The following is a 20,746-nucleotide window of genomic DNA, read 5'->3' as shown; positions in this document are numbered from 1 at the left end:
AGGCAAAAGGTTTTGGAAGTTGATTTCCTATTTTAATCACCATAAATGTTCTATTTCCAGTGCATGCTCACAGAATCTTTTAGTGTGTAATAAAAGAGGCACAATAAATCTCGTCATTTATATTCTATATTTTAAGGTGCAAAGAAACACTGCTCCTGTTGCCAAAGAAAAGCACTTGTCTTATCAAGCCTGGCCCAAAATACCACAGCGTGCATGGCTGTTCAAGAAGAGAGAGAAACTTCAACTCAAAGCAGATATGTCTACATTACAGAGCTGTTCATACCAGTCTATGGTTCAGACCTACACAGAAGGTTCAGTTTTTCCAGTGAGTCAGTCAGCTGTGGCAGAGGAGGAAAAAAAAGAAAGAAAAGAAGACTCTTTATAGGCCACAGCAAGAACAGACAGCCCTGGATTTCATGACGCACACTAATATCAGCCATTGTAGTTCTTTCATTTCTATTCTGGACTCCACCAAGGGGGTTATGCTTTCCTCTACTGGATGGATTAACACGAAAGTTGGTGGAAGGATGCAGTATGTGTCCGAAATTCATTTTGGTGGGGATCCAGGAATCTGCGAGATGGGGTGTTTTTGAACATTTTCATTGATTTCTCAGAGAAAATTAACGTACGAATATGAAAAAAAAAATTCTGGCATGTTTCTGTGGGTGATATTTACGAGCATGTGCAATTTGATGCAGATCCAGATCTAGGGAATTTAAAAGTGGGTTCATAAGTGAACTGTTGGGCTTTTGCGGAGGTACGCACCCTTTAGTTTTAACCATGCAAACACAAATTATATCACATCACTGTGATGCACACTGTGCAAGGAGTGACCTGCCCGGGAGAAAAATTGTTCAGCCAGTAGTCGGCCGACACACTTCTCTAGACTTTTAGCTGTTGATTGTTATCAATGATTCTGGAACAACAATTGCATGCTGTGTGTGAAACATTTTCAGTTTCATTATTTCAACCAGGATATTGCACCTCATCTGAATGATACACGCAGTCCCCTCTTTTTGTCCCGAACTTGGCTTTTTTTTTGCAAATTGTTAAAATGCCAAAATGTATTTGTTTCAAGTGTACGGCCGACCTTCCAGTCCAGGTAGCTCTGAAGAACTGTAGCTGGACATTTGCCCAGAATGTGGCCCCGTTTCTCATTGCCATTTTAAAAGTATGTCAGGAAAACACTCAGATCAAAGAGCAAATAGTGTAACTATGTGAGGACAAGCCTCAGGGCAGCAAAAACAATACAGTTTGACGTCATATACAATCAGAGTCTTAATAACCTTAATTTTCCAAATCTGTCAAGAGAGTCAGTTGAAGTAAACTCGGGGAGAAAAGCTCAGCTGGGGGTAGACTACATCTCACAGGTAAAATAAATATTATGCTCAAAGTGGGTGTAGCAAGTATTTGCATTTAGAGGCCATCCCTATTCATTTGCTTGATTTTATTTATTCTTTATTTTTGTCCTAGAGAGGAACACTTAATCATTCTGAGGAATTTCAATGAAATGAAATGTTTTATTTGTTCTCGTAAATAAAATTTGCACAAAATGATTCCAGATGTGGTTTTTGACAACACAATGTAGCCTCATCTAAAAGCCACGCTGCTTTAGACTGGATCCAGCTCATTTTTGTGATGATGCACAACAGCAATGCAGACACACAGAGCCATGTTGAGACTTATTGCACTGAAGAGATTGATCGGGCCATGTCTATGGTTACATCACAAAACCTTTTCAAAAAGAAAATCCTTGATTTTTTTCCCCATGCTACATTCACTTTATAATACACTTCACTGGTAGATGGGTTCTCACAAAAGACTGGCCAGTAAATGTACTCTGGTGGTTTAACCAGGGACTGGATGGTCTTCCTGTGTGTGTGTGTGGGTGAAATAATGTCAGTTTATAGCCAGAACAAATCTCACAAAACAGAGCAAACAAGTTTATTACACAAGTTCACAAGAGTATGAATGAGGTAGACCCTTTGAAAATCAATAAACTATAAATCACAGTTCTCTTTCTGGGTCTTAATGTCATTTTAACTGGGGTTGTTAAGTGAATATAAACTGAATTTGTAATTCTACTTCAATCCCAGTTCATATCAGTGTGTAAGTATGACTTCTGGAGGGGGGGCCCAACATCTAATATGAATGTTCCACTAAGGACCTGCAATCTGCCCTCTCTATTGAACTAAACTGCTGACCTCTATTGTCTCCATGTCCAGTTGTGTACACATGATGGGGCTGTACGTCAGGCAGTGGAACACAATCGGGCAGTTGCCTGCATTCCACCTGTTTCCAACACTTCCTTTGGTATTTTATTTTCAGAAAGGAATACTGTGGATTTAATTTCCTGATATAAATGTTAAAGTAACACACTTGAGCTGAACCAGTGGCATATAAGCAAGTGTGTTTGTAGTATATTGAACGACATCAACAACACTGAAATGATTTGTTAAATCTCCATTTAAGTTGAGGAACAATAAAATAGCTTTCACATACTGGCTACTTGATGATTAAGTCGAATATTTACTCTTTTAGCTCTGTTTTTTGTCTCCACCAGCTCCTGCAGGAAATATCTGACCCTTTAGTTGCTAGAAGCTAACTTTTTCTTTATCTCGTTCTCTTGCTCGGAGTCTGCACGTTGCGTACAGTGGGTTTTTCAGATCTTTGTCCTGCCTTTGAGAACAGTGAGGCTGAACCAACACTGTTAGCTGGCCGACTGGAAAACCAAAATAACAGAGCTGCTATAAAGCACTGTAGATCTGATAAGAAAATCTGTGACATTAAACATAAACATTTGATCAAATGGTTACATAAAAACATTTATTAGAGCCGCTTTAAAAGCCTTGAGGGAATCAGGCCAGTTTATATTTGTCACAAAGGCAAAGACTGCCCAAAGCCAATAATTTCAAGTCGATGCAAGACAAAAGAATATAGACATTTTGAATGTATTGCTTTGTATGGGACAACTGTTTAGTTTTCTTATTTCTGTAGCTTTCTTAGTAAGTTGTTGTGCAACAATAGAGCTTGAATGCAAGCTATCCAGCAGTTTTAAAGCTGCTACACCTGAAGTGAAATGTAACTGCATATAATGCAGCTGTAGGAAACATTAGATCACCAACTCTTCCTTAATTCTAAGCAAGATTCTTTTGTATTAGCAGGTCATGTAAGTGAAGTGCCTCCCAGAAAAAAAAATATTCATGGTGAGGAAAATAAAAGGAATTCTTCTTGATTCAGGCACTCGTAGGGAGAGCAAGGATATGTATTATAAGCCTTGTCCTCAACAGGTCACCTTTGTCAAGCCAAAACTGACTAACAAGATCTGGAACCTTATACATCCCCTCTCTCTACGTTGCAAAGGGCCTTAAGAAATATTTTCTTCTCTGTGATTAGGTTTTCATCTTCAAAAGCCCCTCAAGGCTTCCTGGATTCAGTGAAGCACCGTCAACCCCATGGGCCTTTTCCTCTGCCTTCGTAATTTGGGGTATTTCCTTAATCTGCATTGAAAAATATCCATTCTGCTCCATACTATGCACATTTGAATCTCCGTCGTGAAAGCGGCCTCTTCTTTTCATCTGCTCTAAAATGGTGATACTGGTGTAAAAAAACATCAAGTCGGTGAGTCACACAGCTTCCTGACAGCAAGGGCCGCAGATCACCACAAAACGTCACAGCAAGGAACAAAGCAATGTTCGTAGAAAGAAAAGAAAAGCAAATACTATTCTGAGTAATCAGCAGATTTATTAGGTACTGACTGGACTTTGAATACTGCCCTATGAATGTTGACCAAGCCAATGAAACTCACAAAAAAAAAAAGATCAAAACATTGTGAGAGTCTGCACTCCATCTTAAAACTATAACACATACTGTAGCTCCTCACATACACAACCACAGACACCTGCTTCAATGCAAAAAAACCCGACCACAAACTGTATCAGATGAAGGTGTAAGTGAGCTCACTCATCTATAGTATTACAGTACTTATGATGGCAGGCTGTTCTGAAATTCATTTTGTGTTCTAAGAAAACTGGAGCTACAGCAGCAACACAACACATTATTTGTTGCTGTTAGATGTAGGATTTGTTGAAAGTGCAGATATCGTCAATATTCTGGACTGTAACCGAGTCGAAATTAACATCGCTGACACTGAAATGAGTCTTTGTGTTTCCACACGAGGCTGAACACAACCCAGTGACGTTTGTGGCGGCAATGCTCTCAATGCTGGAGCCCCCGTGGGGCAGCCCCCTCCGACTCCACCGCACATCCCGAAACGACACTAATATCTCGCTGTGACAGCCCATGATAGGCAAACATTGATGCTGCCATGGCAACCCAACCCAAACAATTCCAGGTAGCACAACCCTGAGCCGTGACATGTGTTATTCTGGCTGAGGAAATTGAACTCTTTCGAAGGGTACATTTAGTATTGCTGACATGTTCTCTATAGTCTGACTCGAAGGGCGTCCAAATGAAGCTCAATTGTAAACGTAGAGTAAATAAAACGACAGACATGGTCTGTTTTATTGTCCACTATTATGTCTGTCAAACCAACAAAACATGGTGGTGGCCATAAACGGAGATGGTGCTGACAGGGTATTAGAGTAAAAGCTTTAAAACTATTGTAAATACAAGCGAACATTACAGTATCTCGTAACGCTTTACAGCAGGGCCGACGACACTGACTCTCTCTCCATTTTTAAGTCACATGTAAAAGCTCATCTTTTTAAACAGGCTTTTTCAGATTGATTATCTTCTTTTTAGTCACTGTTCATTTCATTTTATTTAATTGATTGATGTTTTGATTCTTATATTGTTGTGTTGTCTATCTGCTGTGTAAGGTGACCTTCAGTGCTCTGAAATGCGCCTATAAAATGTATTATTATTATTATTATTAGCAGGATGGACAATAATCACATCAAGGAAAACTTTTTCACCCTTAAGGCAGTAAAAACAACAGAGTCAAACTGGCAGACAAACTAGTCCCTTCAATTTCCAGTGCGTAACCTGAGCCCCTGATTCTAAAGGTTGTACTCTGCCCCTCCCTTCCCATGTGAGAACCTGTTCCTCTGTTACTCCTGAGCCCCGGCGATCGAGTGTCAGGCCTCTTTGTCTGAGCTGCAGACTCAGGGAGTAAGGTCACTGCGAGGCATGACAGAAAAATACTTTACATCGTCTGAATTCAAAAAGCTAAGGCCTTGAGTTCCAGTACAGACAGCACAGACTGTAATAAGTGATTATTTATTACTAGAACAAGATCAAATGTTAAATATTTTAATTATACTGTGACATTTACTCAGTGAGTGCTGCAAAAAATATCACACAATTGTGACAGATCCAGCTTCTTAAACACCAATATTGTAGCTTACTAAAATAATTTACTATCATCCAGGCCACTTTTTAACACAAAGTATTTCCCATTAGTGTCCAACCATGCAAAGTTAGACCAACCACCATTCATTCATTCATTCGAATCAGGATCTCACTGCCTAATCTAGAGCTCACTGATCTCCAACACACAAGCAACTAATGCCAGATGATGTCTTTTGAAAAAAAAAAAAAACATATTCGGTTAATTGAGTGATACGTTTTCTAAACTGAAACAGATGTTTGAATGAGAAGCGACAATGTCATCTTTAACGATGCAATTTCAGCACGGCAGATGTACAAATACATTTTGTGATATTATCTGAACTTTCAAGCTAGTCTGCTGTCAGTTAAAGAGACAACACAGGAATAATGCAATACAAAAGAGGTAATGAGTAGCCCCATTCTTTTTTGAAATCAGTAACTATACAGAGTAATATATGTTGTAGAGAGGCAAATGTAACATGATTATCACTAATCATTTGCAAGTATGTGCCATTAAAGGTATGTTATGTGTTAGTTTGTGTTTTGTGTTGAAATACAGGTCACGACCAGTGAGCCAAATGAAATGTGTGATCACTTTTCCTCCTGAAATCCTGACTAGACCATTCGTCAAGGCCTCTGGTTTTCCTGCACTGGAAAGTCTTGCTCCTCGTCACTGGTCTCAACTTGCTTGCAAACGTGCCAGAGGTTGGCTGTGCAGCACAAGCACCCCGAGGGTAGAAGAAAACTCTTAAGCTACCAGTGAAACTGGGGTGGTCTAACTCTTCACGATCTTGTGTGCCAAATCTGATGTTTTTTCATTTTTAGCACTTTTCTGGTGTTAATGGCATTTCACTGGCAAGCTGCTGAATATCCATCATGCCAGATTCAATTTAGGCAAAGCTGAGAAAAGCTAGAGAGACTGAGACACACACAGAAACAGAGATTTCTCTATTTAACTATAGTGAGTGTAAACCCCTTACTCCATCCCCCATGGTCTGCCCCACAATGATCTCATCCCTTTCACACAAAAGAGACTGGAGGCTCGTTCCCCAGGGGAGAAAGAGCTGGCCTGCGTGCGCGCGCATGCACAAGTGTGTGTGTTAGTGTGTGTAATGCTGGGTGACAGACAGTGCTGTGTTTGTCTCACTTAGTTCTGCAGGAGCCCTGTCAGGCAGACCCACTTGCAGCTTGTCTGACACAGCAGCTGAGCATGACACACGTCTCTGCTGGGTACTGTACCATCAGACATGAACTCCGGTTTGCCCCAGTTTACCTTTCACATAAGAGGAACGCAGCAGGAAACTGTCCAATTTATGTAACATGCAGGCAAGGGGCTGGCACCTGGCTACAGCATGCAGGAGGTAAAACATGACGTATATATTTTGATGGAGAAAGCACCGTGTTTTCCTTTACAGCAAATTGACACCGACGTCGGCAAAAGCTCTTGCATCTTTGTCGTCTATCCACATTGACATCTTTCTCCATGTATCTCATCCTGAGATATTTGGAATATCCCAGTTTCCTGTTCGTTCTATGTTAGAAACGACATCAACACATCTACTCTCTCGCTGATCATTTCCTGCTGTTTCTCATATGGGTATTTCAGCAGCAAATGAGGACAGGCTGATTATTCAGATCAATCCCCTTCCTGTGACAAGTGGACATGTATATGAGCTTCTGCCTGTGTGCTAAAATTCATCTTCATACTACAGTGCTACTAAAGTGCACTTATAATCATTCGAAAGTTCAGAAATGCACTATGACACAAAAAAGCAGTAGAAAGCCGCTATCTTAAAAAGGAAAAGGTGACTTCCATTTGACTGTGAGATTCCCCATTGAGCTTCAGTGGCAGGCTCTAAAACACAATGCCAGTCAGCCTTCGCAGCTCCACCGACTGCCGTAAGTGCCACTCTGTAGCTCTGGAGGATCTGAAGAGCACAAGTGGCCCTCCCTGCAACCTGTCAACACAACGTGTCGTCTGTGGTGGAGGCCAGACTTGAGAACAAGGTGCCAATGAGGTGACAAACCCTCGACGGCCACAGGGGAAAAAAAAAAACCCCTCGTGTGTTTTCTCCCTGAGGTGGAGCGTGGCTTTCTGAGGAGGGATAAACTCAAATTAAAGTCGTTGGCGTGTTTGTCTGATTGAACTTATATGGCGCAAGCTGCAGGCTGCAGTGTGTGTGTGCACACAGAGTTGGCTGTGACTGTGGTGTGTAAATACCTCACTCTGCTAATTAATCCTAACAGCTTGTCGCGATGGAGACTCCCAGCCTTACTTGGCTGAATGAGCCATCAGCCTTCAGTTTACAATGCAGAAAATAAAAAAAATAAAAAAATACGGACTTTGACATTTACTCTGAAGAAAAAAAAAACTCAAGTGCAAGAAACGTATTGTTCAATATTTGCTTTAGAGTGAGAGGTGGAGCGCTCATGGTCTATCTGGCCGTGTAGCTCCAGATAAGCCTGTGCAATACCCTGGCATTATCACATCACAGCGGGTCCCTCGCTCTGCACCGTCTCAACAAAGCAAAAAGACCAACGGTGAAACTCTTTTCCTCAGTCGTGTTTGTTTAACCCTGCCAGCTGTTTTTTATATACAGACACAAAATCCAATTTCACAGAGGGGCTGGTGATGGCTGTCAACACGGCTCTCAGAGTCTGACTGCCAGATCACACCGATAACAGACTTGACAGATAATCAACAGATGGTTGTTTTTTCTATGGGTTATCCAATTTATTTCCCCCCCTTTGGTCATAGACTGTTGGTTGTGTATGACTTTTCTTAAGCTCTAATTGAGCGAAACATTTCTGCCATCTGACTCACATAAAAAAAACATAAGCACAAGAGTATACTTGAACTGAATGATGACATCAATTTCATTTATTAACAATAATAAATATCCATTAACTTATGTTTCCATTTGTCACCAACTGAAACATTATTTTACAAAGCTTCTTTATTTGCACTTTACACCTAATTATCAAAATCGTCTTTCGTCAGCTAACTGACTATTTCATTACCATAACAGACATCAACTAAACTCTCACACGAGGCAAACTGTCTGTTCCCCTCCAGTGTTTTCTCTCTGTAAATCTTTACCAGTCCACAGGCACTCCTTACTGCACTGGATCCTTGTTTAATGTTTTGTCAAGATAACATCGAATCGAACGACGGCTGGTGACTACGAGCGGGATCAGGGGAGAAATGGCACAAATCCAAATAAGTGAAGCTGAAGACTACTACTTTTTTTCCACTAGGCTTATTTTTCTTTCTGGTTGATCTTTATTTTTCCTCCCAGCTGATTTGCTGTTGATGTGAGCAAATTTCTTTGCTGAGCTGTGTCAAAAACAACTGTTGCCTGCAAAAAGCCGACAGCAGCGGCAGGTAGGTTCAGTCTCCCACAACATGAGAAGAAGGTTAGACAAGGACATTGCTGTGAATATTTAAATTAACTTCACATATGTTCACTGTGCACTACATGCCTTTCACCCCCCCCCCCCCCCACACATTAACCTCCAAGGGCAATTTGGGGTTCAGAATAGAGCCTGACCGATTTATCTTGAGGCCATTGTAATCGACCTATGCATCAGCCTTTCACAGGGGACTTCAGAGCGTGTCTGAAAGCAGCTTTAGTCATAGGGTTTGATAACAACATGTTATATATATTGCTGGATATGGTCAGGTTCTAGTTTAGTATATTATTGCCCACAAACACTTGAAAATGTGGACCGAATGAGACGGGAATCTAACCACCGACCTTCAGATTAGTGGACAACACACTCTACCTCCACGTAAAATGCGACTTTCTCTCAGTTCAAACCATCCTTGGGAGATGGACGAGGTTTAGCGGCTTAGAGCAGAGAGGCCAGGCTCAGCAGCAACGTCACAAGACTGCCTCCCTCCTGGAGCGTGACAGCCCGGCAGACACAGAGCATTCTTTCCACTCTGAGGACAAGGCAGAGAGGGCAAACTCATTGCCCCTGCTAACAAGCTGGGCTTAAACCAGCTGAGACGCAGGCTCACTGAAAGACGACGACTGAAAACACTATGGGCACATCACACCTAAGTTCAAAGGTCGGAGGAAGAAAATGGGTTACCGGAGAGATTTTTTTTTCCGGGCTGCATTACATGATTCACACTGTAGCTCTCTGGCTAGAGATGTCTATCTGGAGTTAATGTGTGTTAAGACAAGCAAACAGACAGATTAGCAAAATGCACTGAGGTGTTTCAGGTAGGCACTGACTCAGCAAGCTTATAGGAGCTTGTAACGTCAGTCGTCTGTTACTTGCACACATATATATATATATGTGTGCAGTTGAAGTCTTGCACTAATGTTTTACAGACGACATTTCACACAGTCACACTTTTCTCAGCTTTTCTCACACTCGTCAAAATCCTACTTGACTTTTGCCTAGGCAACCACAAAGTCCTTCGCCAGCCTGTGGCAGCTCCCTCCTCCTGGTCACCTGACTGAGCGTGGACGACCAGCAGCAGTGACAAAGTGCGAGGTCAATGTACACACAGCCACAGTGACTGCAGACATGACCCACTTCTGTTTTTTTTTGTTTTTTTTACCTCCTGCCTGCAGCAGTTAGTAGGAGGCAACAGTCATTCCACTCCCTTTTTTCCAGCGGCTGTCAGGCCAAGCCAAGGTCAAGGAGGAGTTTTTTTTCTCTGCTGTGTTTCAGCAGCTCAGTGCTGATGCAACTAAAACTTGAATGATTTTACCGCCCCACCGGCCTCGGTTATTCTCACAGCCTGACCTGCGGCCACAGGTGGTAAACCACTTAGATGAGTGCATGGCAAGCGGAAGTCGCATCTTTGGACTCTGCTGGGACTCGGGCCAACGCTGTCACAACGGGAACGTCACACGCACTCTGTGAATCATGATAGGAAGCTGCAGCCGGGAGAACGCTGCTGCCCTTAGGGGTTATGGACTCCTGTCGGCTGGCAAACAGTCAAGTGCTGAAGCACAGATATGTGAGCAGCTTGGCATTGCATGTTGTGGCATTAGCTCTCACCCCAACACACACACGGCCGCAAAAAACAACACAATAACTACATGTCCTAGGGTTGGGGTCACACAAAAACAAAAACAAAACCGCTGCAACAAAGACTCTGAAGGAGCAGAAATGAAGAATGGCCACTGCTCCTTAACAGTTCATCACAACCTCAATATGTCATCGTAGTTTTGCAATAAATGTATTATTTCATATTAAAAATTATGATTCCATGTTGTATTTCTTTGAGCACTCTATCCAATGGCCCATCAACAGAGTAGTGCATTGGTATTTGGCATGTGCCTGACCACGCACTGACCACTTAACGAATTATATCTCAGCAACAACTTTAAAAACCAAGTACCAAGCTTTCTGAAGGTCTTGATGACATTATAAACTATAACTTTCATGAAAATCTGACCAATATGAATATAATTTATTTGCAATTCAACTTTAAAAGTTGTAATCACTCATACGGCTTATTTTTTTTATAATGAGGATCGCATACTTTTGAGATAAGAGCTGTAAAAGAGCTTTAAAATGATACAAGTAACCACCAAAAATTAAGATCCGAGACATTAGGCAATAATCAACAATCCAAAGTATGACGATTCGACACTGAATGACACCAGGAGGAATTCAGGACAACAGCTCATTATCATAATGAATCCATTCAACCCATGAAGTCAGGTACAGACATGTTATCACTTTTACTTGAGTGTGACAGAGAGCTAGGGCTGGGCAATAAAACCTTATGAATAATCATCACAATATTATTTTCATCAGTAGCGATATAGCAACAGGTTAAATGTATGTATTAGATAACTTGCTGACACATTATTATCTGCCTCTAAAGACGAGTTTAAAACTTGAGTACATAATAATGTGCTATTTCTTGCTCTGAATATTAATTGCGATTGTTGTTTTTTTTTGGGGGGGGGGGCTACCAATATTATGGGGTAAGCGATTTTAACATTTTGATGTCGATGCAGTTATTGGTTCCCATTATTGTTGTGTTTCGTGTTTACTTCTCTACACTTTCTATCTTGTTGTGACCGGAGCCTCTTCCAGGTCCTTTGTACCGGAGTGAAATGTCAATAAAGTTGTTTGAATCTTGAATAAATCGATCAGACTCTCATCGATCGATGTGAACATTTGTATCTGAACACGATCAGTGGCCACATCGTCCACAGAGGACAGACACCTGCAGGGTGAGGGGGGCTCGCAGGAGGAGGAGGAGGAGAAGAAGGAGGAGGAGGAGGAAGAGGAGCAGGGGTGTTTTGTTCCAACTGTTGCATCTGACCCACAACTCGATAAACACAAACATCAACATGTCCTCCTGTGTCGAGCGTGTGCAGTGATACGTGGCTCTGTCTGTCCTCGGCTGGAGAACACACGGTGCGAGGAGAAGCAGGAGGAGAAGTGCGAGGAGAAGCAGGAGGAGAAGCAGGAGGAGAAGGAGACATTTCAGCGGGAGACCTGAACAACAGTAAAGTCACACAAACACTTCACCTGCACACTCGCTTCCTCCGCAGTTCACTCACCAGCTGTTTACACTGCGGCCGCGGACTCTGTTGACATGAAGGCAACTTGCAGGCTTCGTGTCCCTCCGCTTGTTTTATTCCGTGTTTCTCTTCGAGCGAAACGGGTCGAAGCAGGAAGCAGCGTCCAGGAAATCAAACCCGCACACGAGCAGCGGCTCCGGAAGAGTCCTCACAAAGTTTGATGGCCGCTTCTTCCCCCGCCTCACTTCTCATCCGCTGCTGGGGCTGGAGGCCGCCGCCATGTTGCTGTCTGAGAGTTCACAGCCGTGTGGAGCTTTTTCCTCCCGAAACCAAACGGACCCGCCCAGAGGAGGAGAGAGGAGAGAAGGAGGAGGAGAGAAGGAGAGGAGAGAGGAGAGAAGACAGGAGAGAAGTGAAGGAGAGAGGAGAGGAGAGAAGAGAAGGAGAGAAGAGAAGGAGAGAGGAGAGGAGGAGACCAGGAGAGAGGAGAGGAGAGAAGGAGAGAAGAGAAGGAGAGAGGAGAGGAGAGAAGTGAAGGAGAGAAGAGAAGGAGAGAGGAGAGAAGAGAAAGAGAGAAGAGAAGGAGAGAGGAGAGGAGAGAAGTGAAGGAGAGAAGAGAAGGAGAGAAGAGAAGGAGAGAGGAGAGAAGTGAAGGAGAGAAGAGAAAGAGAGAAGAGAGGAGAAAGAGAGAAGAGAAGGAGAGAGGAGAGGAGGAGAGAGGGGAGAATAGAAGGAGAGAAGAGAAGAAGAGAAGAGAAGGAGAGAAGTAAAGGAGAGAAGTGAAGGAGAAGGAGAGAGGAGAGAAGTGAAGGAGAGAAAAGAAGGAGAGAAGTGAAGGAGAGGAGGAGAGAAGAGAAGGAGAGAGGAGAGAAGTGAAGGAGAGAAGAGAAGGAGAGAAGTGAAGGAGAGAGGAGAAGGTGAGAAGGAGAGAGGAGAAGGTGAGAAGGAGAGAGGAGAGAAGGAGAGAAGAGAGGAGGAGAGGAGAGAGGAGTCTGTCCCTGCTGTTCACACAGCTGCTGCCGGCAGGGGGCGCTATCTGGAGTGAGCCACATGAATTCACCGACTTCCGTCGTGTCCTTTCAAAGTAGTTTGTGGAAAAAAGTTTTCTTTCCTTCTTTCTGTTGTTTTTTTCATCTTTATATTCATCATTAATCTCAATACTAACATGACTAAGATGTTTTATTGTGTATATGAAATGACTTCCGGTCTTCTCTCTGTTTTCACTGTCACTTTGACTCACTTGATTTTTCTTTCGCTCCATGTGTTTGGTGGCTCTCTGCCGCCCCCTGCTGTCACAATGTAGCAGTTACACCAATTTAAAAACAACAGGTGGTTCTTTGCTGCTCTTTGTTTCCACTCGTCACTGCCCTGTCATCATTTGAGATCATTCAAGATCCATGGATGACATGAAACATGTTTTCTTTTTTACTTAGACTTCAGTGCACATGAACATGATGCTGATGCAAACAGGAAGCCAAGAACATCCCACCTCCTCCAGCTGCAGAGACGCTTCAGGATTTCCACTCAATCATTACATCCATGGAGGAGAGACTTCATCTAAACAGTTTTTATTTCAGTTAAGAAACTAAGTTAATGTGTTCTAAACAAGTTTTGTTGTGACGTAGCAGACAGAATAACTGAGCAGACGTTTGAATTGAATGTGTTTGTGATGTGGGATTGGTTCAATAGCAGAATTTGACCAGCAGAGGGCAGCGTTTCCACACAAACATTCCTCTGCCATGTCATGTTAAACGTGTAGGAATCTCTTGGCTGTTTATCAGAGAAACTTCACTTCAGTAAAACCAACATGTGACTTTATGATCATAGAAATTCATGGTTTGAAATTCAGTACTTCATAAAAATGAACCTGGACGGTTATCGACACCGTTTACAATCTTTTCTCAGGCTCCGTCAGTTCAGCAGCTTAATGCTCGTGTTCTCACTAGTGTGTCTCATCAGAACTGAAGAGACGCTTCATATTTAAATACTTCATATGTACATCCAGGGGTCCTCTCTATGGAGGCCTGTGTTTTGAAAAGGAGCTCAGACCAGACAAACTTAACACTGTTTGAGTTTTTATGACAACTGAGGTCTACCACAGGTTCTTACATGTTTGGAAGGGGAGGTGAGGTGAGCTCAGCTCTCAGACAGATTCATGGTTTGTCTCTCACACATCAACTCGACTGCTCTTCATCTCTTCTCATTACATGGTCGAAAAGAAAGGTGAACTGTTTTCCTACATGTTAATGACGAGCGCATCGATTAGCAACTAACTCTTAGAATCTACTTCAAGTTAACAAAACAGTTAACACATCTCTACAGTTTTATTAAGGCAGTTCATTGTCTTATTTTAAATTAAAAGCAATAAACTCCAGCACAGGCAACTAGTGGTAGTTTTACATTTCAGGTTTCCTATTAGAAGCCAAGTCAGGCAGTTTAAGACAATAAGCTGAGGCGTGTGTCTGTATGACTGTTAACACTTCATGTCATCTATGGGAGAGAACGTGATCAGTTGGGGGAGGCTGAACTCTTGTTTCTTTGGAGGCGAGGGCGTCTTCAGTGTGTCCAGGTCCAGTGAGAACACCTTGTCCGAGGCTTCCACCGGCTGTCCAGTTAACCAGTCTCTGTCCACGCCAGACACCGTGTCTCCTGAGAGGAGACACTCCGGTGTCTTCGTTCTACTTTTGATAAAGGAGCCGCCCTCGCACGCCTGCTGGGTCTGACCCCGAGGAGTCGTAGTTTGTGGCGACAGCTTGGCGTCGGTCTTTAAGGAGGGGACCAGGAAGTTGTCGTCATCTTTGCCCTTCATGTCGACCCCGTCATCGTCCAGGCTCAGCAAACTGTCGCAGCTCGACATTTCGGGAAGCGTTTCTTGGTCAAGGGTGAACTGCACCGCGCTGCTGCCGGTGCCGCTCAGGCTGTCGAGGGTGTCCCACAACAGAGTGGTTTTGAATGAGGCCCCCTGCTGGCAGACAGGGGGGCTGCTGTGGCTCACGACAGGAGGGCTAGTGCTGCAGGAGAGGCTCTGGGAGTCGGAGCTCGTCGAGACATCGGGAGGCTCCTGGAAGGAAGCGAGCCGCTCCGTGACGCTGTCATTGAACTTAGCTGAGCGTCGGAGCTTCTCTGCTCGGTCCTCTTCCACTGCCTTCCGCCATGAGCTTTTCACGTCCATGACTTGAAACAAAAGAGCAAAACATTTGAGTTCCTTAAAAAAGAAAAATACTTTTCACCACATGCATACAGAAAAATGGAAATAACATCCTGTGACTTACTCAAGCTTTCAGGGGTGCGTGGCAGTTGTTTTCTCGTAGAGAAGGGATCTCCCTGAAGAGTGGTGAGGAGACCCTCCAAGTCCAGACCTTTGACTCTGACTTCTGAAGGACTTGCAGTAGTGACAGCATCTGCAAACTAACACACATGCAAACACACTTATATCAAACCTCCCGGTCATTTCTAAACTTCTATATTTCATCACATTCAGTTGAGTCATTGATGTACCTGATCAGCGAGGTTATCACACTCCATGTCCAATATCTGAGTCTTCGTCCTCACGGGAGCCACCCTCTCATGAACTGTAGTCGTCTTCCTCACACCGGTCTAAAATCACAAGCACAAACTTGTTATATATTTAGTCCGAAAACAAAAATGGTGCAAACAAAATCAAGGATGGGTGGAGTCAACTTAAAAAGAGGTTAGTGGAAATGTAACTCGCCTGAGGTGGTGATACGGCTGGAGCGCTGAGAGGAGGGGATGTGTCAAAAAGCCAGTCGAGAGAGGTGTTCGCTCGTGATGAAGCTTCAGTGGAGCCAACGGGACTAACAGTCCTCTCAGCTAATGCAGAGTAAGAGCTGTTTCAAAAGAGACCAAAAACACACGTTATACAAAACGTGACACAACTATGTCTATCATACGTTATGTTTTCTCTATGTCTCAGCGTTATATCATCAATTTTATTTTTATGCTGCGTTTCTATACAGCTTAAGTTAAGTCACAAATTAATGTATCTGCTCCGTATCTGTCCGTGGCGATTTCTCTCAATTCGCCTCGGTCATCAGAGAGCACGTATGTTATAGGGAGGACTAGTGACGGACAGAGCACGGCTCAGGACTGCCCAGGTATCTGCCTCCCAATACACCACATTCATTTCCCTTAAAAGTTGTCTAGAGATGTCTCAAGATGGATGACGTTACCTTTTCAGGTTTGAATAAGTTGGGGTGGCGGCCTCATGTGATTTACTCTCGGCAGGCTTCTCCTCTGAAAAATGTATCGAGTACAATTACAAACAATATAAACTTAGATCAAATGTACTATAACTGAGTTCTGCTTACCAAGAAGTTTAGCAGGGTACTGGGAAAAGACACTACTTCTGTAACTAGCCTCAGTCATCGGCTTAAATGACAACGGCGCCATTGGTGAGAGGAAACCGAGAGCCTAGAAAAAAGATAAAGAAATCAAGCTTTGCAACTTCAGCAGAAAAGATGGAATTGTGGTGAGGTGCAAGATTTCCACCAACTGAGATCCGTCCCCATTTAAATAATTACAATTCAGCCTTTGCCTGAAGAAACGCAAGGATTTTAATTAGTGTCACCACTCACAGGATCTTCATTCAGAAAAGAGACTAGTGGCGTTTCATTCAGAGTGTCCATCCACTTCCTGTCCCACTCAGCCTCCAAGTCTCTGATGGTACTCCTGACCTCAGGGATTTCTTCCTTAGAAATGTTCTGCCTGAGAAAGAAAATAAAGACATTAATACGATCAAATATTCAAACGTGAGAATATAGACGCTTTCAGACATGCACTGGAGTCCAGGTATCTCCCTGAAATTATCTGGAGGGGTTGTATGTGAGAACCCAAATATCAGAGTCAAATGTCACAGCAGGAAAATGTTTGGAGAATTCCCAGTGAGGAAATGGGCATGTTGGTAACAAGCCAAACACTATCTCAGGATGAAAGAGGGGCCAAACACGTAGAAGACGCCACTGAGGATGAGATTCGGGAGATTTGTTCATAAAACAAGTGATTTCTGCAGCAGATTTTATACAACAAGTTCTACATCCTGCATGTTCTACCGAGGGGGTGTTCTGGAGATTATCCTGTTAGGGTATACCTGATGAGGTGGAGGTCCTGCAGCACATGGGCCATCTGCTGACACTTCTCCTGCAGGTTCTGAGGACTGAGCTGAAACTTTGGGGCGTGAGAGACTTGAGAACGCTCGTCCTTGAGGATCTGCAGCGCGTGGGTCATCAGCTCCAACACACACAGGAGGTTCAGCTGGCCGGCCTCATAGACGTTCCCTGAACTCAACTGGAAGGCACACAAACAGGACATTGAGACTCCGAGTGATTTATTCATGCTGCAGTGCATGAATGCTTGGCCTGAAAATAGCTCCTAAGCATCCCCCCTGTGGCCACAGACCTCAATCATCACCCTCACCTGATGTGGTAGTCGTTCGATTCTCTCCAACAGACAACGGGGAATTTTGAGCTCTCGATCCGTCCCATCCAGGATGTTTTGATCAACGTCTCCCTTCAAAACACTCGCCACTGCATTCTGCTCCTCTTTAGTAGTGGACAGCATTCGATCAATGTCTGACCACAAGGAGCGCACCTTTGGGTGATTAAGTTTCTGTGAGTTATTTGAAAAAATATCAAGGTCTCAACACAGAAAAAGGTCTTAGTATAACCTTTTACAAATCAAGTTTAGACTTTATTGTCCCCTGAATAAACACAAAGACACATTTCAACACAGGCAACCCACAGGTAAGAAAATATAACCCTCCTGTGCAAACATGTCACATTCACAGAGGCAGTTCTTAGCGCTGTAATTGCAGAAGGGACAAAGCTCTTGCTGAAATGGGTACTCCATTTAATGAATGAGTAGTTTACTGGGAATACCTTGTTGGTCTTCTCAGCGAGAGAAGCTCCCTCTTGTGCAGAATCGCTGCTGTAACGCCTAAAAGTAGATAATGCAAAGTGTTCAATCCATCTAACAGCATTAGTCAGAAGAACAGACAAAAAAAAAATTATACATACTTGAGCAAGTCTCCATACTTGGCACCCTCTTCTCTAAGATCCCTCATAGACTTCACCAGAAGCCTTTAGAAGAGAGCAACAAAACAGGATAAATAAGTAGAATCAGACTTTCATGTGACACGAAGAAAACCAAACCCTCCACAGCAAACGCATGCTTCATTTGCAAACCTCTACTCTCTTCAACATCAAGTAGCTTTGTGCACATGGCTTTAATTAGACTGATTGCAGACACCTTCCACAGTGGGTTTTACCAATCAGTGCAAACAGGTGGGGCATGAAACAAACAGCCAATCAGATGCAACATCAAGAGCAGCTCATTTAATATGGCACAAAATTCAAGTGAATTAGCCAACATGGTAGAAAATATTTACAAAAAGATAAAAGATACCGAAAACCACGCAAGAAAATAATAGTAAGCAGCAATAGAAACAGTGAAAACAAGACGACCATATAAAGAAGTATGAGGCCACACAGGTAATGAAGTCACAGAATTGATGTTACTATTCACATTTGAAACGATTCTGTCACAAATGTCTCTATTGAGTAATAATAGACTTTTTAATCAGTTTAACCTTATATGGACAACTATAATTTATTAGGGCTCTGCAAACTGTTATAATACTCCGACAGTGCTTGACACTATTTATTTAAAAGTAACAATGTTGCTAAACAGTGAAATGAAGAGAAACTATGATCACATTTTTAGTGCAGCTATTTTGTGTAAAATTTTAAAGTGATCCTCACCTTTATTGTGGTGTATTTTGTTTTTGTCAATCACGACAGAGAAACTGGATTAATTGCCACATGTGTTATTGTAATACATGATGTAGATCTACAGCTTGCTTCCTGTGATGTCTACATAAACAACTAGCTGTGTCCAGCTGGACTGCACAGACTTACTGTGCTCGTCGCTGATACTCCTGGAGAAAATGATCTTGATCCACTGCTGTTTTCAAAAACCTTTTACTGGTCAGGTTGAGTCTCTTCTCTGCCATGTGCAGGGAGGAAGCGGGCATCGCTGCCGCCTCAGGGACCCAGCTGTCTTCTGCTGATGACAACATTCAAGATTCACTGACTCATAAGTCCTTTGCATGCTAACTTTGTAACAATAAAATTAGCTGAGGTGAAAGGAAGCTTGGCAATTGTTGTTAAACTTTACGGTTGTGTTCAGATCGGGAATACTTCCTGCTGGTGGTGAAATGTTCTTTAATGAAGACCCACCTGTGGTGAAAGTCTTCATTTCCTGCAGCATGACATGGTTCGACAACTGAAGCATCAAGCCGATAAACTTTGGGCCTCCAGGGGAAAGGAACAAGGATGCCACAACTTTGGATCCTGCATTTGCAGTTTCATCCTACACAAGGTTAAAAACAAATGAATGTCTAGATATCTTAATGACGATCTTTCTGAACACACCAAAAACATGAACACAATAGTGAAACACCCTCAGGATCTCACCATGATTTCTCGCAGCCAGGCGCAGGTTACTTTGCGGAACTCAGCGTCTGCCTTGTGGTTCAGAACAGGCCAGCAATGCCTACAAGAGAAAGATTAGATCAACGTGTTTGATCACAGTTGGGAAATGCAAGATGATATCAGAACCAAGAAACAAAACAAGTAATCAAGTGATGTAGAATAAAAAGAAAAGAGACATTCAAAGAGTATGTGTGTAATAAACAGTGAATCCTGCACGTTTCTATAGGAATGGGAAAACATGATCATGCATATATTTACCTGTATGTGTCGAGAAATCGTGTGGGGTTCAGTTTGACCAACAGGAAATGGATTACTATGTAGGAAGCATCTTTGTTTGGTTTGTCAAACATGCTCCTGTTGGAAATAACAACACGCAGTTAGAACACGAACAGAAAACAACACACGCCTGTTATTGTTGTCAATACTAAAAGCGGACTCACGGCCCCAGGTTGATGTGTTTAGCATTGATGTTCGGTTTGGCGATGGACGACGTCGCAGCGTCCGGTTGGAAACCGAGACCGAGGAGATTGAACCACAGATGTCTCCCGTTCTTCCTCTGCAGCGACACCGGGTTCGCCATTGTTGACAGATGGAGGAAGGAGCGACGTGATTGTCCGGTGGTGACTTAGCAGAGAGCCGACATGGCTAATAACGCACAGCTAGCCGGCTAGCTTTGCCGCTAGCCACACAAGTTTGGCTGTGAGCGGAGTTAGCCTCAGAGCTTTTCAGCGCACATTTAACGAAGCGTTGTAAAGTCAACACGTGTTATAAGAGCCGGCAGAGTTGTGTTGACGTTCAATTACACGTTTATTAAAGTTAGTTAAACTAAGTCAACTGTCCGGAAACGCAGCGATTCGAACGACACCCGCCAATTTATTTTCCTGGAGTCCCCCGGAAGTTGATAGAAAGTACTTCCGCTGAGTGATTTTTTAAATATTTGTTTATAGTCTATGTGTGCTTTATTTTTCTAATTTATTTGATTAATACATTTTTATAAAAAATGTGTTCACTTTTACCTGTAACTACACGTTTTTAAATATTAATGTAATATAAAATATAATTTAATACATCATGACTATATAAAAGAGTTGGATAATGTTATGTGTTTCCACAGTATCCCAAAATACAGAATTACCACGTTTAAAAAAATATCTGACATAATAAAGCTATTTACTCAAATAAGTAGTTTACAGTCTGCGTCAATACATTTTTACCATCTCGGCAGCCATCTCCATAATCTCTCTGTCCACCAGTGTCACCACAGTTTCTTCTCCCAAGTTAGAATTAGAACTCTCTTGCCCTGAAATAATATATTTCAGTGAGGTGTTCCTTCAGAGTTTAACATGTGTAGTAGTAGTGGGAAACTAATATAAAACATTT

The 20,746-nt window shown here is 42.8% G+C and overlaps 2 protein-coding genes and 1 non-coding gene across 7 annotated transcripts in view; all 3 read right to left on the bottom strand.

Annotated features, from left to right (window-relative positions):
• Window positions 1-12,190, bottom strand: part of dennd4c (DENN/MADD domain containing 4C) — a 31,213-nt gene extending 19,023 nt beyond the window's left edge. For 3 of the 5 annotated variants that reach the window (XM_020095504.2, XM_020095506.2, XM_020095507.2), the window contains exon 1: window positions 11,898-12,190. The gene's annotated coding sequence lies outside the window, so the exon portion shown is untranslated. Of the gene's footprint in view, window positions 1-11,865 lie in introns of all 5 variants that reach the window. The other 2 variants (XM_020095505.2, XM_069518849.1) reach the window with 1 other exon arrangement.
• A 1,726-nt stretch (window positions 12,191-13,916) lies between these two features.
• haus6 (HAUS augmin-like complex, subunit 6) lies at window positions 13,917-20,261 on the bottom strand. Its single transcript, XM_020095508.2, has 16 exons — window positions 19,807-20,261; window positions 19,625-19,720; window positions 19,349-19,427; window positions 19,112-19,244; window positions 18,791-18,935; window positions 17,891-17,953; window positions 17,753-17,810; window positions 17,292-17,465; window positions 16,966-17,162; window positions 16,454-16,583; window positions 16,187-16,289; window positions 16,049-16,112; window positions 15,571-15,706; window positions 15,357-15,455; window positions 15,131-15,266; window positions 13,917-15,032 (listed from the first exon to the last, which is right to left on the bottom strand). Exons 1-16 carry the CDS (start codon window positions 19,944-19,946, stop codon window positions 14,332-14,334), a joined length of 2,454 nt encoding a protein of 817 aa, XP_019951067.2. The 5' UTR covers window positions 19,947-20,261; the 3' UTR covers window positions 13,917-14,331.
• On the bottom strand, window positions 15,857-15,987 carry LOC138406713 (small Cajal body-specific RNA 8). Its single transcript, XR_011240047.1, has one exon. It is a non-coding gene; the product is annotated as a small Cajal body-specific RNA 8 (non-coding RNA).
• Window positions 20,262-20,746: the final 485 nt, after the last annotated feature.

Source organism: Paralichthys olivaceus, chromosome 22 (genome assembly GCF_024713975.1).
Source record: "Paralichthys olivaceus isolate ysfri-2021 chromosome 22, ASM2471397v2, whole genome shotgun sequence".
Lineage (NCBI taxonomy): Eukaryota > Metazoa > Chordata > Actinopteri > Pleuronectiformes > Paralichthyidae > Paralichthys > Paralichthys olivaceus.
This window is presented reverse-complemented; position numbering and strand designations above follow the sequence as displayed.